At 41.7% G+C, this 25,665-nt stretch overlaps 2 protein-coding genes across 5 annotated transcripts; both read left to right on the top strand.

Annotated features, from left to right (window-relative positions):
- Window positions 1-1,352: 1,352 nt before the first annotated feature.
- LOC110927082 (E3 SUMO-protein ligase SIZ1) lies at window positions 1,353-25,665 on the top strand. Of its 3 annotated transcripts, XM_022170677.2 has the most exons (17): window positions 1,353-1,561; window positions 1,673-1,779; window positions 15,730-15,810; window positions 15,899-15,941; window positions 17,326-17,401; window positions 18,066-18,228; window positions 18,912-19,045; window positions 19,166-19,234; window positions 20,197-20,284; window positions 20,375-20,450; window positions 20,545-20,618; window positions 20,741-20,848; window positions 21,675-21,836; window positions 22,317-22,421; window positions 22,956-23,036; window positions 23,122-24,244; window positions 25,325-25,665. In XM_022170677.2, the coding sequence occupies exons 2-17, from the start codon at window positions 1,756-1,758 to the stop codon at window positions 25,456-25,458; spliced, it is 2,541 nt and encodes an 846-aa protein (XP_022026369.1). In that variant the 5' UTR covers window positions 1,353-1,561; window positions 1,673-1,755; the 3' UTR covers window positions 25,459-25,665. The 3 variants fall into 3 exon arrangements, with proteins under 3 accessions (XP_022026369.1, XP_022026372.1, XP_022026374.1); XM_022170680.2 differs by lacking the exons at window positions 1,353-1,561; window positions 1,673-1,779 and having other exon boundaries at window positions 15,899-15,948; XM_022170682.2 differs by lacking the exons at window positions 1,353-1,561; window positions 1,673-1,779; window positions 15,730-15,810; window positions 15,899-15,941; window positions 17,326-17,401 and adding an exon at window positions 17,451-17,807.
- LOC110927081 lies at window positions 1,786-10,518 on the top strand. Of its 2 annotated transcripts, XM_022170676.2 has the most exons (6): window positions 1,786-4,958; window positions 5,029-5,448; window positions 5,527-5,778; window positions 5,844-6,925; window positions 7,009-7,299; window positions 7,372-10,518. In XM_022170676.2, exons 1-6 carry the CDS (start codon window positions 4,577-4,579, stop codon window positions 7,789-7,791), a joined length of 2,847 nt encoding a protein of 948 aa, XP_022026368.1. In that variant the 5' UTR covers window positions 1,786-4,576; the 3' UTR covers window positions 7,792-10,518. The 2 variants fall into 2 exon arrangements, with proteins under 2 accessions (XP_022026368.1, XP_022026367.1); XM_022170675.2 differs by having other exon boundaries at window positions 5,029-5,778.

The raw sequence follows: 25,665 nt of genomic DNA, 5'->3' as shown, positions 1-25,665 counted from the left end.
TTTTTTTTTTGTTTCTTGCTTTTTAATTGATCATACATTTCGTTTTTGCTTTTAACCACTAAATTGATGCTCAAGTGCAAACTGCTATGAAGTTTATTGGCTTATGTTGCTTCAAGATTCAATAAAACGGTTGTTTATGCATATATGTATGTGTGTCGTACCAATTGGTTCACTATGGCTAAAATATATCTTCATATATTTTGAAAATGTCCTTGTGAGTCTCTCATCAAACGGTCAAAAGAACGATCAATATTTACCGACTGCAAGCTCACGTTTAAGTCTCTTGTTTAAAGATTTGCATTTACGGTTCACAAGTTAAACTTGAGTCTTAATTATAGTTTTCTATAGCTTAAGACATGAATTGTTCAATTCTTAAACTTAGCTAGTTCATTGTATGATGTTTTGGAATTTTAACATAGCGAGTTGTGTCATGTTCATTATTCAGTAATATTTTATCATTAAGGTTGGTAAAATATATAAGGTGAATGTCATGATGAAATCTTGTGTCTTTAGATAGTAAATACGAATTATGTAAGATTAAATCACATAATCATGTGAAACATATAATATATAAATTTTAGAAAACTAAAAGTTTAAGAAGTGCAAGAAGCTTTTACAATGCGAAATGCTTTAGGGTTTTATGTGGGAGTGATATGTAGGTTTTATGTGGGAGTAATAGTTTGCGACGTGTTGTTGTATTTACATTTTGATATTTGGAATCTTAGCAGAACCCCCAACACAACCAACGCCGACCCAATAGGCTTAGCAAGTAGGGCGAAGGCCTAGGACCCCCAATTTTTTTCTTCTTATATCACACGTGTATTTGTCCAAATGAATAAACAAATAAGTAAAGACATAACGACCGAAACAAGTAAAATGTACAGTCCAACACTTGAAGAATTAACAACCCGATCACCTTTCCCTTAAACGCGTCCTCTGTAGCCCCGTTTCCATCCTCATTACTTGTGACCTCCCGAACTGCAACCAACGTGAATGGTGATTAGGGAGAAACTAGGGCAAAATTAAGGATAATCAATAATCACTGCCGATGGTTTCTTTATACCAATTAAATAAAGCTCGACTTTCTAGTTCGCTTAAAGCCTTCTAAAACGTTACACCGACACCAATAAGATAAACATACACGTGTAGGAATGAGGAATCCTACCTCAATACAAATAAAGATACGAAATGTACATGTACCATCAAAGTACAAATAACTCAAAAGGAGGACCCAGGAATATTAAACTACACACCGTACCAGAGAATCCGAACCCGGATTTGTTTGCATGAATTTAACCGGATTGCAAAACACCTTACACGTCCGTCCACCTTTGTTATTACAGTTCGATTATTTTATTATTATTATTATTATTTTTATTATATTATATTGCTATTATCATCAATTTCCAGCATCATTTCAACATTTTTCAATCAATTCACACCGAAATCATTTCATCATATACATCAATACCGAAAACCGAAACCCTAATTCACTCCGATTTCCCCAAATCATCATTATTCATCGTTCCGGTGACCTAATTGCTCGACTGCTGCCTTGCAGGTGAGGAAACAACGAATGTTTGTTGATTTTGTTGTTTTTGAATTGGTTGATCGGTGATTTGTTTGCAAATTTAGCTGATTGTTGTTCGTGTTTGAATGTTTTGTGTTTTAGATTGATCGGTGATTTATTGGAAGCGTATGAGCGGTTATTGGCGGTGATTGCTCATTGCTGGCGGTATAATTGTTCGGATAGTTATGGATTTGGTTGCGAGTTGTAAGGTAGGTATTGTTTCGGTTCTGTAAATTAGCTGACGCTTGTTGTTGTTGTTTGTTGATGTTTAGTTTTGTTAATGTTAATGCTTGATGTGAAGCTATGTGAATTTGTTAGTATTAAGGAGTTATGAGAGTCTGAGTGGTGAATTTATGGATGCGTAGTCGTTTTAGAACGAGTTTTAGAACGAAAACGAGCTCGTGTTGGAGCTAGTTATTGGAAAATTGGATTCTGATAGCTAAATTTGGGTTCTGATTACTAATTTTTGACTTATTATACCTTACGCATTTAGTTGAAAATGTGAATGCATTTAGTTCAGATAAATATGGATTTGGAACCGAGTTGCTTGGTATTGTTTCATTTCTGTGCGTTTGTTCATTGTTGATGCTTGTTGTTGTTTGTTGCTTTTTGGTGTTCTCAATGCTTGATGTGAAACTTTGTGAATTTGTTAGTATTAAGGAGTTTATGAGAGCTTGAGTGGTGAAGTTATGGAGGCGCAGGCGTTTTAGAACGAAAACGAGCTTGTGTTGGAACTAGTTATTGGAAAACTGGATTGTGATAACTAAAATTGGATTGTGATTACTAATTTTTGACGTATTGTACCTTATGCATTTAGTTGAAAATGTGAGTTGGTAGCGAGTTGCTTGGTATTGTTTCAGTTCTGTGCGTTTGTTCATTGTTGATGCTTGTTGTTTGTTGCTTTTTGGTGTTTTTAATGCTTGATGTGAAACTTTGTGAATTTGTTAGTATTAAGGAATTACGGGAGTTTGAGTGGTGAAGTTATGGGCACGTAGTCGTTTTAGAACGAAACGGGCTCATGTTGGAACTATTCATTGGAAAATTGAATTCTAAATAGTAATATCGGGGATATGGTACTAATACTATGGTGTGCAGTATGTGACATGTGTTATTGGTAATGTAGTTTTTGACTTATCTTACTAAAGAAACAGTGATCTAATTATGGTACTAATTAGAAGGGTTTATGTTCCTATCATAGAGGTTAATCTTCTTTTAGGTATTTGAGCTCCGACTGGTTAATCAACCTGCAAAACAGAACACCGTTACTCGTTAAGAGGGGAATGTGGGGGTTTCCCTCTTAACCGGGCTCCGGCGTGAGAATAAGCGACTGCTTTGAGAGTAATTAAGTAGTTAAGAGTAAGAGCCGAGAATATAGAATGAATAACCTGAGGAATGAAGGTCTCTATTTATAGCCGGAGAGGTGTAAGAGGTTGTGGGCTGATGGGCCTTGGGCCAGAAACGGACAACAACGAATATGCTCTTTGCCTCGCTGGCCTCGACTGCTTAGTGGCTTCTAGATGCTCGTCGGCGCTGGCGCACCTTGATTGGAGCCACGTGTCATTGTTGTCGGCCTTGTTGTCCTTCTGTCATCAGCAGACAAGTGGAGATCGTGGGACAGTTGTCCCCGTCTCTTGATTGGTGCCATGTAGGCGTCCTTGTGTACTTATCGTCAGAAGATCGTGGCGCACGATTGAACAGAGCCTGCTGGACGCTCATTGGCTCTTTTTGCTGCCACTTGTACCCTGTGTACCTCTGTAGGTAACAGCGCGTCTTCCTATGGAGAGGATTTTGTTTGATGGCAACTAACCCGCGCGGGGCTAGTGTGCTCACTTATACCATTGTTTTTATGCTAAGTGTTGCTATCTGAGTTTATTATGTGCCCTTCCTCGCGCGGGGTAAGTTATAATGTGACGTGAGTTGCGCGAGGCTGTATTATCAAGTTGTTATGTTAAGGAGTATGGTCTCACGTGCAACCTGTTATGAGGTTTGCGCGACTTTTTGGGACCATACCCCTTCAAGTCCCCCCAGTCCAGTGCTGCACCATGCGCAACGCAAGTGGTTGGAGTTCTGGACTTAATAAAAATAAGAGAAGGGGAAATAGTCCTTTTGGTCCTGACTTGTATGGCGCATGTATGATACTGATGTTCTTCATGCGCAGGCCCAAGGCAGGTGTTGGGTGATTTGTTATTGTGCCCTTTAGGTGCGCAAGATTATAGTAGGTTATATATATCTGGCGCGGCTCATGTAACTTCTATATGAAGTTTCTTGTGTGTTTTATGGCGGGAAACTTCGAAATTTGAACTTCTGACAGGTTGGTGAGATAAGTCGCTGAGAGCGACGCTTGAGTTGACCCCTGGCACGGATGTCATCATGCCGCCTGCGGCGGTTGCACTTCATGTCAGGAGAGTGGGTGCCATGCGCGCGTGGTAACCGTCGTCCCTGCTTTTCCGCTCTACGTGGCAACTTCTCGTTGGTTGCCCTTACGGCGAGTGCGGCACGGTTACCCATCGCATTAAATGCGATGGGTATATATATCCGAATAGAAAGGTGAGAGATTCACTTTCTCTTCGTTTCTTCTCCAATTTCCTCTCAAAAGGTCTTTGAATCTTCAAAGTGTTCTTCATCTTCTTCAAGATTTCTTCAAATCTTCAAACTTTTCTTCGTTCTTTTTTCCAGATCCTGCTAAAATATGAGTGAGGAGCACCAAGAGGTTCCTGCTAGTGAGGAAGGACCGGTTCCAGTCCTTAGATGGGACTTAGGTTTATTCGAACAGATTGTTCGGAGCTTCAGATTCCCACCGGAGTGGGACGCCCGGTATCCGGCTCAGGGCCAAACCGCGGCTGATGCCCCACCCGGCTATATTACCCTTTATGAAGATTTCTTTCTTTAGGGTAATTTCCGGCTGCCGGCGACCAATTTTCTGGGTAGTATCCTATCTTACTACAGGTTCCACATATCTCAGATGAGTCCACCTGGGATGGTGAGGGTGAGACACTTCGAGTTCTTATGTCAGTCTCATGGCATCGAGCCATCTGTAGACAAGTTTCGATCCTTTTACCAACTGCAAAGGACGATGGGGTTTTTTCGTTTGCGAGCCGGGGTGCGGCGAAAAAGATCTTGTTGAATCCACCCAAGAGTTTCCATGATTGGAAACCCAAGTTCTTCTTCATCAGGGAAGAAGTTGTGCCGATTGCTATGACCTTTAGGGAATGGACTGAGGCCATACCCAAGGAAGACCTGACGATCCCAAAAACGGCTTTATGGTATCAGCAGCTGACCCCAACCCCGAACCGGGTGTTTGGGGAAAGTGTTCTAGTTGCAGCAAAGATGAGTGACCAGTGGTCACCTAGCAGCAGGGATGTTCCCGTGTTGAAGCTTGGCGATCAAGGTTAGTCGTTTCTCTGTCTTCTTTTTAAGTAGGATTTCTGTAATTATTACTTACGTATCTCCGTTTATAGAGGCGCAACTCTACCAAGCTGCTTTTTCTACTTTTGGAGGCTCCATGGGCGTTCGCCCATTGCGCGATGACGAGGAAAGCTGGTATGACCAGATTAGAGGAAACTTCATGTTTCCTGCTGCTGATGCTTTCGCTTCACCGCCAACCGCTACTGAAGGTGCGCAGTACCCTAAACCTCGTCCATTGCGCTCTGTGACTCTCGCTGGGAAAGAGACTTTCTATCTTTCCAGCGATGAGTCTGTAGGTTCTTCCAGCGGCGAGCTAAGCTCTTGGTCTAAAATCTTTGCAGGTGTGTTGCGCGACCTGGGGATTGACCCAGAGGAGAAAAAGAAGAAGCCTGTGAAGAAGAAGAGGAAGGCGGAGCCGGAGGTGACCAGCAAGGGCACTGGCCCTAGTCGCGCAACAACTGCTGCTGGCAAAGGTACTCTTCGCCTTCGTCAACGTGACTTGGATGATTATGTGATCATCAGTGACTCATATGAAGGTTTATCATATGCAGCTAAGGGAAAAGCTGGTGCTGGTGGGTCAAAGAGTTCTGGAAGCGCGGGTTCTCGCAACCCTGAAGCTGGCGCGACTCCGTCTTTCCCAGAGGATGAAGAAGTGGAAGAGGAAGATGCTGCTGCCCAACTTATTAGGCGGAAGAGGGGTAGGAGCGAGGCTACGACTGCTGTCGCTTCCGCGCCTACATCTGTGGTGATACCTGTGATAGGGAAGACAAGCAGGCTGCGCTCGTTGTACCAATTTTCTCCTGGTATGCTCTTTTCTTCTCTTTTCTAAAAAACCTCTTTGCTTACATACACTTGCCTTATTTTGCAGAGATCAAGAAGAAGACCCCTGAAAAGGCGGTTACATTCAGTGAAGCTGGGGTAAAGAGGCCCAAGATAACCGTCAAGCCTACTGACACTGCAGCCCAGGACGCCGCGAAGGCGGCTGAGGCGCAACGAAAGGTGGAGGAGGCGCGTAAGAAAGAAGAAGAGAAAAAGATTGCTGAGGAAAAGAAGAAGGAGGAAGAAGAGAAGAGGAAGGAGGAGGAAAGAAAAAAGAAGGAAGAAAAGGAAAGGAAGCGCAGGGCGGAACAGGAGAGGCTGGCTGAGGTGGCTAGGAAGCAGGCCTTGGAGAAGGAGGTAGCGGCGAAAAAGGCTATGGATCAGCCTTTGAAGTCTCAAGGTCCTGAAGTCACCAGGCCAACCAGCACCGGCCCTGTTATCACTTCGAAAGGGTCCGGCCGCTACTCTTCTAGCGGCGCGAGCTCCGGTGGAGCCGGTGGTTATAACCCTAACGTGGTAGGGGCGAAAGATACCGTTGGAGATATCTACTACAAGACATATACTGAAGAAGAGCGCGGCGATGCCCTCCATCAAGCCCCCTGGAGCTTAAAACAGAAGGATACATTTGTTGAGTTTGGCGCTTCGCGTGAATGGTTTTTGAATTCCTTCCCCCCTGGTGAGGTCAATCGGCAAAGGGCAAAAACCCATGAGATGTTATATCGTACTTATATTCTTGGGGAGGCCAATGCCCGCGCTGCCAACCATCAGATCGTTCGCGAATGGCGGACGATGGTCAGAGAACGTGCCGATTGGGAAGGTTACCGCGAGCGTACTCTGAAGCGAATTGCGGAGTTTGAGAAGTCGAAAGCTGCGCTCGACGAAGAAAGAGCCAAGTTTGAGGCTGACAAGAAGGCGGAGGAGTGGGGCCGCGAGGGGCTGCAGAAAAAACTCCACAATGTTGAGGAGCAACTGGCCAAGGAGAAGGCCGAGTTCAAGCGTATATGCGCCCAAGACAACGATCGTGCTTATGCTCTACGACAGAAGATCGTTGATCTTGAGGCTAAAGTTGCGGACTTGACCTCAAAGGTGGAGGAAGCGCAGGGTGAAAAAGCTGCCAAGCAGCAGATGGAGGTTAGTTCTACTGATTCTCGCTCTTCCTTTTTTGTTTATGAGATTTTTTTAAGTAAATTCTCAAGGCGTTTGCCAATTTTTAGGTTGAGCTGACTGCAGCCAAGGTGCAATTGTCCAACAAGGACAAGGATCTCCATGCCAAGGACGTTGAGATAGCGGAACTCAAACGTCGCTTGAATGAGCAAATCGACAGATGTGAGTCTTTGGAGATTGACCTTGAGGCTGAGAAGGTCAAGGCTGCTGATGCTGAGGAGGCGCGTGCTGTGAGCACTGCCGCGCTGAATGTGGCACAAACCAACTACTCTGAGGCTCAAGGTATCGTCGATACACTTGTCTCAGAAGCGGAGTGGATGCGCACTCGTGGAGTAGTGTTGGTAAGTGCCTTATGCTTTTTTTCTTAAGTTGATTTGAAGAGTTTTTTCTTTAATGCTTATCTTTTGTTGAAGGTTGCCAACTCCATCCTAAATGCGAACGAGCTAGATCGCGCCGTAGCGGCTCTGACAGATGCGGCGCGTGCGGTGGGTCACCGGGGAGGCTACCTGGAGTGTGCTGATCATGTTGAGCAAATGCTCGGGCAAGAATTTGACACAAGCCATTGCTCAGTAACAGAACATGCCGATGCGGCGCTGGCAAGTGCTGAAAATTCCTATGACAACCTCTCCTTGCCTATCATGGAGTTGGTTGTCGAATCGTTAAAGAAAGACGACTGGTGCCAGCGTCTTAAGGCAATCCTCGATCCACCGGTTACCGTCGAGTTGTCCGACGAAGAGCCAGTTGGTGATGATGGCGGTGATGGTGATGATGATGGCAACGATGATGATGGTGAAGATGACGGAGATGATGGTGATGATCGTCGCGAAGAGTAGGAGAGTTTGTTGAGTAGGTAGTCGATAGGCATTTGTGCCTTTGTAATATCTTTGATATTCTTATGTATGATGCTGCGCGGTTGCGCAAGTTGTTAATGAAACATTTTGTTTTTTCCGTTGCAATTATTGCATTGTTATAAAACTTTATGCTAAATTAGTTCGAATAAATGGAAGCGTTTTGTAAGTATTTAGGTGATCGTCCGGTCTCGCGCTTTGTTTGCGGAGGACCTTGGAGATTGTTTGAACCGTCTTGAAATGCTATAGTGTTTTCGCGCTAATCAAAAGTTTAACATGCATTTGTAACGAAAAAATGTAATAGAAAAAACACGTCGTATGTTTTCATTCAAGTCAGAAGTTGGCTCTTAGGCCTTCATACATATTTGCCAGTGGCTCGTAGCCGGCGTAGTTAATTGAAAGATGGCGTAAGGCCGAAAAGATTACATATAGCATTTGCGCAATTGTTGCGCATTCCAAGTTCTTGGTAAGATGTGGCCATCTAAGGTGCGTAATTTGTAGGCCCCTTTGCCCAGGACCTCATGGATCAGATATGGGCCTTCCCACTTAGGTGCCAATTTCCCTGGGCGTTCCGCATTCGATGCTTCGTTGTCGCGAAAGACGTACTCCCCTGGGTTGAAGGTACAAATGCGGACCCTTGTGTTGTAGTACCTTTCCAGCTGAGTTTTGTACTTGGCCTCTCGGATTCTTGCGATTTCGCGTCTTTCTTCTAACAGGTCCAAGTCTAGGCGCCTTTCTGCTTCATTGTCAACCGTGTTAACCGTTGTCATGCGTGGCGAGGGCAGGCCAATCTCCGCCGGGATTACCGCCTCTGAGCCATAGACCAGGCTGAAAGGGGTCTCGCCGGTACTCGTCTTTGGCATGGTCCGATGAGCCCATAAAATGCTTGGGAGCTCATCAACCCATCCGCGCCGCCTTGTTCCTAATCTGGCCTTTATCCCTTCGACGATGCATTTATTCACACTTTCCACTTGTCCGTTGCCTTGTGGGTGTGCAACAGAGGTGAAAGTGTGTTCAATGTTCATCTCCTTCATCCAGTTCTTAAGATCGTCCGAAGCAAAGTTGGTGCCATTGTCTGTCACGATCTTGAGCGGGAGGCCAAATCTGCATATGATGTGCTCCCATATGAACTTGCGCACAATCATAGCTGTGGTGGATGCAAGGGCTTTGGCTTCTACCCACTTCGTGAAGTAGTCGATAGCTACTATGATGAACTTTACGGCGCCGGGGGCATTCGGGAAGGGTCCCACCATGTCAATTCCCCATTGCTGAAAGGGCCATGCGGTGGATACGGGGATAAGATCGTTTTTAGGACGCAGCGTTTTTGGAGAGTGCCTCTGGCAAGAGTCACACTTGCGGATCTCCTTCATTGCGTCAACATGCATACCAGGCCAGTAGTAACCGGCGCTCATGATCTTCGCGACAACCATCCTTGGTCCGGAGTGGATGCCGCAAATCCCTTCGTGGATTTCCCTTATCAAATAATTCGCGTCCTGGGGGTCCACACAGCGCAGTAGTGGTCCCAGGAAGGATTTTCGGTATAAGATACCGCTGTTCATTTCGTACTGTAGGGCTTTGTTCTGGATCTTTCTTGCTTCCGCTTTGTTTTCGGGAAGCACCCCTTCTTGTAAGTATTGGATGATGGGGGTCATCCACGATGTTTGCCCTGTTTCGATCACATTCACCTGTCGCAGCAATACTGACGGATTCTTGAGTACCTCTATCCTTCCATCCTTGGCGAGATGTTGAAAGGAAGTCGAGGCGAGTTTGCTCAGGGCATCAGCGGGCTTGTTTTCTGAGCGATTGATATGTATGACTTCGTGGGTTTTGAATTGTTGGAGCAATTCTTTCGCTTGTTTCAGATATAAAGCCATGACTTCACCCTTCGCGTCGTATATGCCATTTACTTGACTGGCTATCAGGAGTGAATCAACATGTGCGCGCAAGTTTTTTGCTCCCATCTTGATGGCGAGGCGTAAGCCTGCCAGAAAAGCCTCGTACTCAGCTTCATTGTTGGTGTTTTTGAAGTCAAGCTTAATGGCGTAAGTAAACTCGTGCTTTTCTGGGCTCACTAGACGTAAACCTGCTCCCGCGCCATCTTCATTTGATGCCCCGTCAGTGTAAAGCATCCAAGTCTCTGTTGTATTTTCTTCGGGAGTCTCTACCAGCTCGCACTCCTTGACTTTATCGGCCGGCACTTCTGTGATGAAGTCGGCGAGGACCTGCCCCTTAATGGCTGGGCGCGGCCTATACAAGATGTTATGGCCGCCCAGTTCAATGGCCCATTTCGCCAATCTGCCTGATGTCTCCGGCTTCTGTAGTATAGTGCCAATGTGGAAATTTGTAAGCACAGTTATCACATGGCCTGTGAAGTATCGGCGCAATCTTCGGGAGGCGTGTAGTAGCGCAAGAACCAGCTTTTCCATTGTGGAATATCTTGTTTCTGGGTCTGTGAGTACCCTGCTGACGTAATAGATCGGGGTTTGCACTCCGTTCCTGTCTACCAACAATACTGACCCTACTGCCTTATCTGAGGAGGACAAGTACAGCACAAGGGGCTCTTTTTCAAATGGTGCCGTCAGGGTAGGGAGTTCGATCAGACACGCTTTCATTTGTTGAAAAGCTGTTTCGGCTTCCGGGGTCCATTTGAACTCTTGCTTCTTTACACAATTGCGCAACGTGCTAATGAAGGGATACGACTTTGCGGCGTGATTGGAGAGAAAACGATTTAGCGCGGCCAGCCGGCCGGCTAGTCGTTGCATTTCCTTGATGTTTCTCGGTGATGGCATTCGTTCTATAGCTTGTACCTTCTCTGGATTCACCTTGAAACCGCCGTTTGTGACAATGAAGCCCAGAAACTTCCCTTCTTCCATGCCAAAGGAACACTTGGCTGGATTTAGCTTCATATTGACGCTGCGCAATGAGTTGAACGTTTTTTCGATGTCTTTTAACATTTGGTCCTCCTCGGGACTTTTCACCACTAGATCATCGATATAAACCTCAATATGCTTTCCGATGTCGCCTGCGAAGGTTTTGTCCATCAAGCGTTCATATGTCGCGCCTGCGTTCTTCAGACCAAAAGGCATCTTTGTGTAGCAGAAGATTCCAAGGTCTGTTCTGAATGCTGTCTTGTCTTCATCTTCTAGCTTCATCTGCACTTGATGGTATCCTTTATAGCAATCCAGAAAGCACTTCCATCGGTATGGCGCGAGAGAATCGATTTTTTTATCGATCTCAGGCAAGGAATAGCAATCCTTTGGGCACGCCTTGTTGAGATCAGTGTAGTCTACGCACATGCGCCATCCGCCATTTGATTTTTCTACCATCACAGGGTTCGCCACCCAACTCTGATATCTTACCTCTCGCAAGATCCCGGCTTTGAGCAGCTCACATACCTGCTCGTTCATTGCTTTTGTCTTGTCTGACCCTAGGCTGCGCCTTCTTTGGACCTTTGGCTCGACAGATGGGTACGTGTTTAAACAATGCTCGGTGATGTTGCGCGGGACACCGGTCATGTCTGCCGGCGTCCAGGCAAATATATCCATGTTTCGAAACAGCAGTTGCTTTAGACGTGTTCTGATGTCTGACGAAATGGCGTGGCCAATTGTCACGGTCTGCTCGGGGTATTTTCGGTTTAGAACCCATTTCTCCGGCTCAGTCGTGGAGACCTTTGCCGCCTTTGTTGGGCGCAGCTCGTCAGTTGACATTACTTCCTTCTTGGCGTATATGATTGCTACTCCTGTTTTGGTTGGGAAACCTATTGCAGAATGAGGCGTTGACGTCACCATGTTTAGCTCGCCTTGTGTTTCCCTCCCAAGAAGCACATCATGCCTTGATTTCACTGGCATTACCATAAAGTTCACATTTGTTGTTCTTGAGTGTTTCCCGTCAGAGAGCGTGACAGGGAAACTGATCTGTCCGAGAGGAAAAACCATTTCGTTGCAAAATCCAGACAAAGGATAATCGACAGGTTCGAGTCGCGCTTTATCCTCTTCATCCAGCTGATTGAAACATTGCTCATAAATGATGTCGGCAGTACTTCCCGGGTCTATGAATATGTAGTCAGTTTCATAATGCCCGAGTATGCCGGTGATGACCACGGGACGTGTGGCGCGAGGTCCGCCGCGCACTACTGGAAATACAACTTGCTGCTCTTGCCACGAAGGTTCATAAGGGCGTTTGCCTTTATCTTTCGCGCTGTACCTGGGTCCGTTGACCATGTGAGTCTCTAGTCGACGGACCTTTTTGTGGTTACCTTCATCATGGCGCTGGAGTTGACGGGTTTCCTTGCGCACATTCTTTACTAAATGGCTTAGTTTGCCGTTTTTGAGCGCTCTCTCGATTTCTTGGCGCAAGCTGTAACAGTCGTCGGTTAGGTGCCCTGAATCTTTGTGAAAATCGCAGTACAAGTTAGGGTCTTGCCCTTTCTTGTTTGTCATTGGCCTTGGCGCCTTGAAATCGACATTCTTCGTCATCAATACCTCCTTTGGAGTTTTTGTGAGCGGAGTCCAGTGTTTGTCACGATTGTCGTCTCTGACTGCTTTCTTGTAACCGATTCGGTCAATCGTTTCTCGCGCATCTTCTCTGTAACGTGGCCTGTCGTCGCGGCCTCTGGGTCTCTCAGACTTCCAGTCATGACTCTTGTACTTGTTGCGCTTGTTGTTGTTGTCGCGCGTACTTCCTCTTGAAAATCGATCTTCTGGGTAGTAGCCCTTTCCACCAGCAAGGAACTCCTCAGTTTGCGCGATGATTTTTGCGGCTTCCATCAGTTTATCCCACTCTTTCGGCATTCCATCTTTGCCTGTGATGGTTCTAATGAGACTATCGCAGCGTATAGCCTTTTTGAAGTGACAGCGCATGAGTTGCTCACTGACGCCGCCTATTTCCAAGCACTCTTTGTTAAAACGTGTGATGAAGTCCTCCAGACCTTCACCATCTCTTCTCCAAATATCTTCTACTTCGGCTGTGTCGCGTTGGTAGCGACGTTGTTGGCTAAAGTAGCTTAAGAATTGCGTCTTGAAATCTGTCCATGACTTAATCTTTCCGGGCGTAAGGCTGTCAAACCAGGCGCGAGCCGCTCCGGTAAGAGTTTGAATGAACAGGTGGCACCACATGGGCATGTTCCACCCTCCCATGCAGCCTACACTCGTGAATGTTCTGACGTGATCGTCTGGGTCAGTCAACCCATTGAATTTCCCAACGGTTGGGGGTAGCTTCTCTCGTGAGAGCGGTGCGAGTGCGATTTTCGGAATAAACTTGGAATGTTCCGCAGCTTCCGCTGGTCTGTATGCCAGGCGGAAATCTCGTTCAGCTTCTTCTGTATAGCCAATGTGTTGTCTTGGCTTATAGTACTCATGGTTCTTTGGTAAACGATTAAAGACCGATGATTCTTCATCACCTTCCCATGTAGGATCATATGGGTCGGTTTCTTCCCATTCATTGTTCATGTTGCGCGGCGTGAGCCGGCTGTGAACAGGGCCTCGTTGAAGGTTCGACGGATATTCATAGTAACTATCCGTTTCCCCTCTTGTATCGCGCGTGTCTTGTACGCTTAAACGTCTTGTAGGGGGAGGCCTGTTAGTTCTGCCTTGTAGATTGGCTGGTGGTGGCATTTGGCGCACCCCCTGACTCGGAGGGGTGACCAAGGACGGTTCTGCCGTCAAAACTGCTTGCTGCGCGATGAGCGATTGGTATGCTGCATTGATAGTGGCGATGTTCTTGGCATACCATGAGGCTGGAGTTTCGCCTTCTGGTAAGCCAAGTAATGCAGATACATTTTGAGGTGGCGCTGGGTTGGACGGTCCTTCGCCGTTGTTACCTGGGGTAACCATTTGTGTGATACGGGTAACGCTCCCGCGTTGACCCCCCGTGTTGGTGATCTCAACTTCACCTATTTCTTCGACTTGGGCTTGGAGGTTTTGGACTCCTTCACCCAAGACCGTGTTAGAGTTGGCTCCGAAGCCGAACTCTGGAAAGATTCCTTGACCAGTCATAGTCGAAGGATGAAAAGATGTCAAAGGCTCAAATAAAGAAGATGAGGGTGGTTATAGAAAAAAACGGTGGGCGCCAATGAAGAAACAGTGATCTAATTATGGTACTAATTAGAAGGGTTTATGTTCCTATCATAGAGGTTAATCTTCTTTTAGGTATTTGAGCTCCGACTGGTTAATCAACCTGCAAAACAGAACACCGTTACTCGTTAAGAGGGGAATGTGGGGGTTTCCCTCTTAACCGGGCTCCGGCGTGAGAATAAGCGACTGCTTTGAGAGTAATTAAGTAGTTAAGAGTAAGAGCCGAGAATATAGAATGAATAACCTGAGGAATGAAGGTCTCTATTTATAGCCGGAGAGGTGTAAGAGGTTGTGGGCTGATGGGCCTTGGGCCAGAAACGGACAACAACGAATATGCTCTTTGCCTCGCTGGCCTCGACTGCTTAGTGGCTTCTAGATGCTCGTCGGCGCTGGCGCACCTTGATTGGAGCCACGTGTCATTGTTGTCGGCCTTGTTGTCCTTCTGTCATCAGCAGACAAGTGGAGATCGTGGGACAGTTGTCCCCGTCTCTTGATTGGTGCCATGTAGGCGTCCTTGTGTACTTATCGTCAGAAGATCGTGGCGCACGATTGAACAGAGCCTGCTGGACGCTCATTGGCTCTTTTTGCTGCCACTTGTACCCTGTGTACCTCTGTAGGTAACAGCGCGTCTTCCTATGGAGAGGATTTTGTTTGATGGCAACTAACCCGCGCGGGGCTAGTGTGCTCACTTATACCATTGTTTTTATGCTAAGTGTTGCTATCTGAGTTTATTATGTGCCCTTCCTCGCGCGGGGTAAGTTATAATGTGACGTGAGTTGCGCGAGGCTGTATTATCAAGTTGTTATGTTAAGGAGTATGGTCTCACGTGCAACCTGTTATGAGGTTTGCGCGACTTTTTGGGACCATACCCCTTCACTTACCTTATGCATGTAGTTAAAAAAATGCTTGATGTGAAACTTTTTAAATTAGCCAGTATTAAGGAGTTATGAGGATATGAGTGGTGAAGTTGTTGACACATAGTTTTTTACTATGTTGTCAAAGACGCAAGGCGCAGGCGAGGCGCATCGGCCTCGCCCGGAGCCTAGGCGCAAGGCGCAAAAAAGGCGTGGGCTTTTTTAAGAAAAGCGCACATAGAGAAAAAAATATAAAAAACATGTTATGCTTTGAAAATAAATAAGATTCCACATATAAAATTAAAAAAACTATTATATATGCCATTTAAGATCATGGAGCTAATAGTTAGTAGCAAAAGTTTAGGACTTATATGTTGTAAGTTTTGGGTGTGTGAATAAAAGTCTCAAAAGGTGGTAAATACTTTGTCCCACATTGGTGTGGGAACAAAGTGAGTGGTTGTTTATAAGGTAAAGCCTTTACTACTCTATTGTAGCTTTATGACACGTTTTACCACAAGTCCTACACGAGTTTCTGAGCTGGAATTTGGTTGAACTCATGCGTGCCCGCACCTGCGGACACGAATGCAGCTCCGAAAAACCCGGGCCCGCGTGAGGCAGTTTTTTATAGGCGCTGCGCCTAGGCGATTCTAATCGATTGGATGAAAATGGGCACCAAGTAAAAAAGTATCATAAAGCCTGGTTTTTTAGTTTATATACATGTTGCCTATATAACATATGAATCATAAAACAACTTGTTATTTATTGGTTTGGTATAGAATTGTAACTTCTTAGTTGATCTGAATCCTGATATAGCGATATCCATTATACATGTATCATGTACGCATATCCCGGACACATACACTTGTTTTTTGGTAAAAGATAGTAAAATTAAATGCTATTCTTAGTTCTTACAGATGAGAAGCCTTATTGTTGTTACCTTTTTATTCACATGCTTTAAATTGATCACTATATGTTTATATAATTTTGTTATTATTTAGGAAAAATTGTCACATTTCCGGTTAAAAGAGCTTAAAGACATTCTTACTCAACTTGGCCTTTCCAAACAAGGAAAGAAGCAGGTTCATTGTTTAACTAGTTTAGTGTTCCGTTGGCTTATTATGAAGGGATGCGGTTCTTTAATTTATCAATTGGTATCATTGTTTGTAGGATCTTGCTGACCGGATATTAGCAGTTATCTCAGATGACCGAGGTAAATGGTACTTCCTCTCATTATATCCAATATTTGAACATCTGTCTTGTATTTGAGTTCCTGGAATTACATTCTTTTCACTGTTATTCCCGAATATGGGAAGTATACTAACTATTTCCATAGTCAATATGGAAGTTATTTTAGTCTATATATAATATAGGGGAAGGTTAATGTACAATAATCCTTAACGTGCGAAGCCTACATGAGTAAATCACACATGTTATAAAATTCAAACCCTAATCACGCACTTGGTTTTAAAAAGCGCGCCTTAGGCGCGCCTAAGCACGAGGCGACCTAAGGCGCAAACCAAAACACCTTGTGTGACATAAGGCGCAGGGTGTACAAAAGGTGCAGGTGAGGCGCGCTTTTTAGGCTAAAATTTGACCTGAGGTGCAGGTGAGGCGCGCGCCTTTTGTACATGGGGTGTTTCTGTGCAGATGAGTGTTGTACAACAGGCTTTTTATGCTGTACATTTCTGTTTTTTTCATTTTAAAACATATATAAAGCTTAATTTTAGCTAAATCAAAGGTAAGGGATGCTAAAAACCTATGGGATATATAAAATAATTTATATAATCACTTTGCGGCTTGCGTTCGAAAAGCTCACCGCTTTTGCGCTTTGCGCCTCGGTTTTAGACCTCGTCGCTTTTGTGCGCTTCCCGCTTTTTCTAAACCAAGATCACGCATGAACAAAATACACATAATCACGCATGAACAAAAACCATAATCACGCATGTAGTCACCAAAAAAACAAACAAAATCACGCAAGAGTAAACCTTAATCACGCATGTTATATGCATAATTACGCACATTATTTCTCTACTTGTGTAAGCTTCGCACGTCAAGGACTTTTGTATTTTAAACTCTCTCTCTCTCTCTCTCTATCTATATATATATAGGGGAGGATTATCTTGTGAACACTAAATATTGCAAGAACCGTGAGAGAATGAAAAAAAACAATCTAAATCAAAATTTTTAAATACAAACCTCATTATTATTAAAAAACAACATTAAAAAAAGAATTTACTCTTTAAATAATTTATCTCTTTTCTCAAAATCACTCTTAATAAAATTTTTACACATGTGTAAACATAACAAATTTACACTTACACAGGTGTAAATGGCAAACTTACACATGTCTAAATTTTCTTTTTTTAAGAATACATGTAAATTTAATTTCTAACATTGTATTCGAATAATAATGATAAGTGTAAAAAAATTGAATCTGAATTGTTTTGACCAAGTTCTCACGGTTTTTCCATTTGTTTTCATGGTTCTCGCAATATTTAGCGTTCTCAAGATAACCCTCCCCTACATATATATATTTCTGTCATCTATTTTGTATTCTAAACAAAATGACCATTGCATTTTTATGTCATGTTTAGCGGTTTCTGGAATGTGGGTCACAAAAACCCTTGTTAGGAAGGAAGAAGTCGCAAAACTAGTTGAAGACGTTCACAGGTGTTATTTTTAGAATCATGTATCCTTTTTCGTATGACTCGTATATGTTAATTCTTAACACCCCAATGAATAGTAACTATTTTGTTCTTTAGTGTATTTGTCTTTTTTATGAAGTTATTTATTAATAGTTTGTTATTTTTTAAGTATTGTAAACTTTAGGATTTTATATTTTTGCAACCAAACTTTAATTTTTTATAATTTTGCACATTAATTTCATCTATGTTTAATGTCAAGTAAGTCACTTGGTTTTAGAAATTCGTGTTTTTGTTTTACGCTTTTCCTAGATTTGGGCACAATTGTGGACTATTGTTAAGGACAGCCACCTTCGGTGACTTTTGGGTTTGATCATCATACTTTCTTTGGTGATCAACTTTGGCCCCTCAACTTTTTTGTTTTGTCTTTTAATGTAAGCTTTTACTTCCTTTCCCTCATGTTTAAAAGTTGTCACTTTTACCCCCGCTTTCCAAAAACTTTATACAATATCACTTTGACTCCCTCGACGCTAAGTCACTTGGTGTATTAAATGTTGTCCCATTTTTGTCGTTGTTGGCTTAACGGTATCCCCCCCCCCCCCCTTCCGCAATGCGGGGGACTCAATTCTATTCTAGTTTAAATTATTTTGCAATGTTCCGATAGACCTTCAATTTCCTGTTTATTTTATCAGAAAGTTGCAGCTTCCAGGGGCATCTGACTTGGCATCAAAAAGTAAAAATGTTTCAAATGTTACTATCAATATAACATTTAAGGAGGAAATTCAAGATGGTTATCATATAGATAAAGTCCGCTGTCTCTGTGGAAGTTCTTTACAAACAGATTCAATGATTAAGGTTTGAACTTTAACATTTCTTCCATTCTCCATTATTTGTAGGCCTGTAAATGAACTGAATGTTCATGAAATGTTTGTGAACAGTTCGGCGGGAAATTCGTTTATGTTCGTTCATGTACGTTCGTTTAAATTTTAATATTCATGTACGCCCTTTTATTTACGTTCGTTTAAATTTTAATAAATACATAAAGAGTTACAGTTATATAGATATAAACGTCAAATGGGATTTCTAACTACCTATATAAAAATAACTAATTAGTAATTGGGCTTCCTAGTAACATAAAGTGAGCGTTCGAGTTGGAACTTATCGTGATTAATTACTAATTTATATAATTGAAACTAGTTTATGTGGTCAATTATGTTCATTTGTGTTCGTTATGTTTTTTAAGTTATGTTCGTATAAGTTTGTTTTTGTTCGTTTTCGTTCGTGAACTGTTTGTTTACGTTTTAAACGAACGAACATGAACATGCTCATTTTCTTAATGAACTAACTTGAACAAAAAAAATGTGTTGGATTATATGTTCATGTTTGTGTTCGGTTAAAGTTAATTGAAGACACGAACATGCCCGCGTTCGTGTCCGTTCGGTTCGTTTACATGCCTAATTATTTGTTTTTTCAAAATGGTATTATAATGATTAAGTTTGGGGTTTTTTAACCTAATCTCTTTATGTTCGTGTATTCAGTGTGAAGATAGAAAGTGTAACGTGCGGCAGCATCTTGCTTGTGTTATTATACCCGAGAAGCCAGTGGAGGGCATTCAACCAACACGTCCCACAACTTTTTATTGTGAACTATGTAGACTTGCTCGTGCAGATCCGTAAGCGACATTATAAAATACATATTGTTTTATAGCCTTCTAATGTGATGATTTTTTAAGCTGATAACAAGAAATGAGAAATTAACACATATCCTTTTGAAATGCTTTTTGAGCATGCAGGTTTTGGGTAACCATGGGGAATCCTTTATATCCTTTGAAGCTGACTATTGCAAGCGTCCCTACAGATGGGTGAGTCTATAAGTTCTATGATGTTGAACTTTTATTTTTTTACAATTTCTAATACATAGAAGCTGTAGGTGGAATTTTGTTTATAGTAGAAGAAACTAACCTTTTTATTAATGCGCAATTTATGAAATAAGCAAATATACCTTTCCATGCTTTTATAGATATTCAAGACATATGTTAGTGGTCTCATTTATTTGAATGACTTCTAACTAGGGGTGTTCTTCGGTTTTTTTTTCGGGTTTCGGTTCGGGTTGTTCAGGTTTTTGGCTAGGAAAAAGTGACCCGATAAGCGAACAATTTAAAGTTCGTGTTGTTCGGGTATGGGTTATTCGGGTTCGGGTTAGTTCGGGTCAGGTTGTTCGGTTTTCGGGTTTAGATGTAAAATGAAAAAAAAAAGATTTTTTCTTTTTCACAAAATATTATCAAATATATCATGTTAAAAAATATCATCACAATTCAAACGTTATTTAACAATAATTGGCATGATAGTGTTCAAAAGTCCCAAAACTTAATGTTTCAAATACAAAACACTCCAAATCAAATCCCATCTATAAAAAAAGACAATTAATGTTTGGGTTTTTATTCGGGTTCTGAGTTTCGGGTTTTTCGGGTCGAGTTGTTCGGTTTTTTTATTGGGAAAAAGTGACCCAATAACTGACCCATTTAAGGTTCGGTTTGGTCGGGTTTAGTTATTCGGGTTTGGATTTTTCGGATATTCTCTAATTCGGGTTTGGGTGGCTTCAAATTCGGGTCGGGTTTCGGGTAAAAACTGACAGCCCTACCTCTAACGTGATTGACTCATTTAACCCATTTCTTTTCTAGCTAATACTTTGATTTTACCTATTCAACTTCAATCTGATAAGAGATATAACATAACCCGTATCGACCCATTCATAAGCCTTTGGGTCGAAATTGTCACTTATATTAGCTTGCTCTTGTTGGCATGCATTCATAATATTTTTCAGCACAAGCCCAATGCAGAATGTTGAAAAGACTTTTCATCTTACAAAAGCAGACAGGGATTTGTTGGCAAAATCAGAGTTCGAACTTCAGGTTATTGTTTTTTCAATGGTTTCCTAAATTAGTTTAGGTGATCATAACATGTTGATGATAGGTTGATAAATGACCATTTATAAATAATAGGTCTGGTGTATGCTCTTGAATGACAAGGTTTCTTTTAGAATGCAATGGCCACAGTATGCAGACTTACAAGTCAATGGTATGCTGTATCTGATTCTATTAACGTATTAATTTGTTAAATTATTGTATAATTAAAATTTTGTTTTTTAATTTTTGATTCTTGGGCTTGACAGGTATGCCTGTGCGAGCAATCAATAGACCTGGCTCTCAACTTCTGGGTGCGAATGGCCGTGATGATGGCCCTGTTGTAAGTTTCAACCTCTGCATCAAACAGTTTTCTATTAATTATGTTCTATTGACACACACACACACACTATGTTGTTAAGGATTATTATTTAGTTGTCTTTTTTTTTCTTTTTGTCATGTCAGATCACATCATGCACCCGTGAAGGAAGTAACAAAATTTCATTGACAGGATGTGATGCTCGCGTGTTCTGTTTGGGTGTAAGAATTGTGAGGCGGCGCACAGTTCAGCAGGTGAAGAAAAAGTTCTATTTTTTAGTCATGTGCTCGACCAGGCTCGAGCTCAATAAACTTATGAGAGCTCGAGCTCGGCTAGTTGGTAGTTTCTCGAGCTCAAATCGGGGTCGGCTCGTTTAGGCTCGCGAGCTCGATAAGTGAAGCTCGAGCTTGGGCTCGTTTACTAAACAAGCTTATTTTTAAGTTCGGGTTCGGCTCGTAAACAAGTTTAAATAAGCTCAGCTCGGCTCGTTTACTAGACAAGTATAAATAAGGGGTAAATGTTATTAAATATTAATAGAAACTAATATTACGTTAAGGCTTGACGAGCCTGACGAGCTTCACATGCCAGGCTCTTGAGCTCGGGCTTGATAAATAAACGAGCTTTATTTTAGGGTCAAGCTCGGCTCAGGCTCGATAAGGCTCGGCTCGTTTCGAGCTTTTTCTCGAGCCGATCTCAAGCAGCTCGCGAGCCGCTCAGCTTGTTTGCACCTGTAGTCATGTGTTTTAAAGCTTGGTGATACTGCCTGCTGGCTAACTCATCTGTAAATTTAAATTTCTGAAGAAAAAGTAACTGACTTTTACCTTTTTGAGATTAAACAAAACTCAAATCGACTTGTGAATAAGTAAATGGGTATAAATTGCCACTTCTACCCGCAGTAATATTACTAAATTAAATCTGATGTATTGGTCCTTTGTTTGGCGTTCTTCAAGCTTTTTATAGATGTAATATTAATTTAAGTGTCCAACCTAATTTGACTGCCTGTGTCCATCTGTAAACAAAGTATTTACAGGATTTTCTAGTTATTCTAATACTGTTTTTGTTGCACGTTAACATTAAAAGATTCTCAACCTCATTCCCAAAGAGTCTGATGGTGAGAGATTTGAAGACGCGTTGGCACGTGTTCGTCGGTGCGTTGGTGGTGGTGCCGCTACAGAAAATGCAGACAGTGACAGTGATTTGGAGGTTGTCGCCGATAATATACCGGTTAATTTACGGTGTCCTGTGAGTAATTCCTTTTCTTAACTTGCTACGTTTTACACTTACAAGTTTGTTGTAGAAGTTGACTATTTGACTAAATTTGGGTAGTGAGCACATGAAAATAGTATTCGCATTTTTTAAAATTGTTTTATAAAATTTAGTACATGTAGTAGTGTAGTACTATAAAAATAGTCATTGTATATATAAAATAATAATACACGACTAGTAACTTTTTTCGTAATAATACTACTTAAAATTTAAAAAGTTGGCCATTTAATGAAAACGGATTTGTCATACATACAAGTCAAAACAATTTCAAAATTTGTTGTTATAAAACGAGCCAATTTTTAAAATATTTGTTTTAGAAAGTGTGTCATTATAAAAGTGTTGCGTCATGACAGGTATTTAATAAAAAAAAAGCATTCATATTTCTGTTTTTTTTTTTTTTTTTTTTTTTTTTTGTGTCTTGACACTTGAGTTTTGTTTTGTTTTGTATGCATATAGATGAGTGGTTCAAGAATGAAAATTGCTGGAAGATTCAAACCTTGTGTTCACATGGGATGCTTTGATCTTGAAGTATTTGTGCAGATGAACCAACGCTCTCGAAAGGCAAGCTTTATATAAAAGACAAATCTTTTATTGACTTTTTTTGAGTAAATTGCATTTTTCGTCTTTTTAGTTTGAGCCAAATTGCAGGCGTTGTCCTTTAACTAACGAAATTACACTGGATGTCCTTTATGTTACTGTTTCCCATCAGGTGGTGTCCTTTTGCCGTAACCCAGTTAATTTTTTCAGTTAACTTATACCATGTGCCACTCACATGAGGGCATAATGGCCATTTTCACTTAAAAACTAAAACAAAATTAAATGAAAATAATATATATTAACAACAAAGTAAGTGAAAATGACCATATTGCCCTCATGTGAGTGCATGTGTAGTTAACAAAAAAGTTAATTAGGTTAGGGCAAAAGGACACCGCCTGATGAGAAACAGTAACATAAAGGACATCCAGTGTAATTTCTTTAGTTAAAGGACAACGCCTGCATTTTGGCTCAAATTTAAAGGATGTAAAATGCAATTTATTCAATTTTTTTAACATATATTAATTAACTTTTTTTTCTTTTCTCTTGGGTTGTTTTCAGTGGCAATGCCCTATTTGTCTCAAGAACTACTCATTGGAAGATGTTATAATTGATCCATATTTTACTCGTATCACAACTAAGGTATTATTGCTTCAGTATAATTTTCATTTTTTATTTTTACTTTTGTTGGTTCTTTTCTTATTCTTCCAAACTTTTTTTTATATAGATGCAGAATTGTGGAGAGGATGTAACAGAAATTGAGGTGAAACCAGACGGATCTTGGCGTGTAAAAGCCGAAAACGACCAAAAAAGCTTAGGTCAGCTCGGGCAGTGGCATTTACCAGACGGTACTCTCTTCGTTCCAATGGAAGTCGAGTCTAAACCTAAACCAGAAACGTTAAGACCCGTTAAACACGAAGGCGGTTCCGAAGTTCAAAATACAGGTTTAAAACTTGGGATCAAAAAGAACAACAATGGAATTTGGGAAGTCAGCAAACCCGAAAATGTTCGTTCACTTTCTTCTGGCAACAATATTGTGAATAATGGGCATAATGGGAATAACGGTTTTCCTATGAGTAGCAGTGCGACTTTCAGTGGTAGAGACGGTGAAGATGCTAGTATCAATCAAGATGGAGGGCATTTTGGTCATTCTACCACCAACGGTGCTGATTTTGGCTCACTTTCACCGAACATGGATCTGGGATATGGGTTTACTAACTTGAACCCGCCAGCTACTGGCGGTGATGGGGATGCTGACGTCATCATTCTTAGTGATTCAGATGACGAGACTGAAAACCCAATGTCGTCAGCACCTACTGCGTACAACGAAAACGGTGCAATTAACGTTACCCCTCAAGCTGAAGATCCTGCAATGTATCATGGTGGGAGTTCTGGTTTAGGTTTATTTAACGACAATGATGATGATTTCGGTGTACCGTTTTGGTCTTTACCTTCAACAAGTCAAATGGGGCCCGGTTTCCAGCTCTTCGGTTCAGATGATAATAACAATGGCTTCACATTCACAGATGAAATTGGACTGGGTCCCAGCTCTTCGCTTTATCAATCTAATCTTGAAGTTAACAATGAGTTATTTGATAACCCGTTAGCTTTTGGGCATGAAGACCCGTCACTTCAGCTATTTCTTCCTACGCGACCGATAGAGACCCCGGAGCAGGTGAATTCGAAAGATCAGCCAACTGTTTCGAAGGGTTTGACCGACGACGACTGGATATCCCTCCGGCTAGGTGGCGGTGATGGTGATGGTGGGAGAAATCGTGAACCTGCTGCCGTGAATGGATTGAACTCGAGTCAGCAGCCACCATCCCAAGATGGTGAAATGACGGATACTGGTAAATATGTGACTCAATGAAATTGTTCATCAAATGCTTCGACCTGATTTAGTGTTTGGCATAGGGTTTTAAATTAGGGGTGCTAAATGGGTCGTGTTTGCGGGTTGGTGGGTTTAACCCGACCCGAATCCGAAAATTTTAGACGAACCCGAAAATCGTGTCATACATATGAACCCAAACACGACCCGAAATTTTTTTATTTTATAACTCTATCTACAAATTAATATATTAAAATTAAAATTCACTACAAAAAACACAAATGTATATAATACAATTACATTTAAATTATAAAATCTTATGTCAGTTTGTCTTTTTAAGTTATAATTACAATATAAAATACACACCCAATTTAATTTATAACATTAAACATATTGTAAAAATATAATAATAATATAAATGGGTTAAACGTGTCAACTCGCCAACCCGACCCGTTTAGCTAAACTGGTACGTGGGTTCAACCTGAAACTGATCCGAACCTGTTTAGACTAAATCCAAACCCGCGAATTTCGTGTGGTGTCAGAAATTCACACCCCTAGGTATAATCGGAATCAACTACTATAACAAAACGGAAACTATATCAACATTTTTATTAGGAAAAATTACAAGTTTTGTCCTTTTTCACGAATGTTGACAGCCGGTGTCCTTTACTAGGTATTTTGTTGCAAGTTTAGTCCTTTACACCCAACCCAGTTAAAAAACTCTGTTAATTGTTGACAGACGGTGTCCTTTACTAGGTATTTTGTTACAAGTTTAGTCCTTTGCCTAGGTATTTTGTTGCAAGTTTAGCCCTTTACACCCAACAATTAACAGGGTTTTTTAACTGGGTTGAGTGTAAAGGACTAAATTTGCAACAAAATACATAGTAAAGGACACCGCCTGTCAACATTCGTTAAAAAGTACACCGTCTGAAAGTGTTATAAAGATAAAGGACAAAACTTGTAATTTTTCATTTTTATTATGTAAAATGACTGGTAAATAATCACACAAGTATGATAATGTGGTGTTGCAGCTACGTTCTGTTTGACCAATAAATAGTAGTTTCAGTTGAAACTAATTATTTGATGAATGGATTTGTTGCAGCTTCTTTGCTACTTGGAATGAAACCTGGGAAGACAAGATCTGATGACCCGTTTTCATGTCCCCGTCAAAAGCGTTCAGTGAGACCGCGATTGTACCTATCTATTAACTCCGACTCTGAAGATGATAGATTATAGATAGACCGATAATAAGTCTTTTTCTTCCATGTTAACCCCATTTTTGCCCTCTAGATCAGTACACCTGCTCTCTGTTAACCCTAATCTCAGCCCTGTTTTATTTAGTTTTGTTTTTATATCGATTGCTAATGTTATTGTACACAGGGCTTTGGTATAGATTCTTCTTTTTATTTTTTATTTTTTTATCTAGAGACCCTGTTTGTGGCA

Source organism: Helianthus annuus, chromosome 2, assembly GCF_002127325.2.
Source record: "Helianthus annuus cultivar XRQ/B chromosome 2, HanXRQr2.0-SUNRISE, whole genome shotgun sequence".
Lineage (NCBI taxonomy): Eukaryota > Viridiplantae > Streptophyta > Magnoliopsida > Asterales > Asteraceae > Helianthus > Helianthus annuus.
The sequence above is the reverse complement of the archived record's forward strand: the minus strand, read 5'-3'. Positions and strand labels throughout refer to the sequence as shown.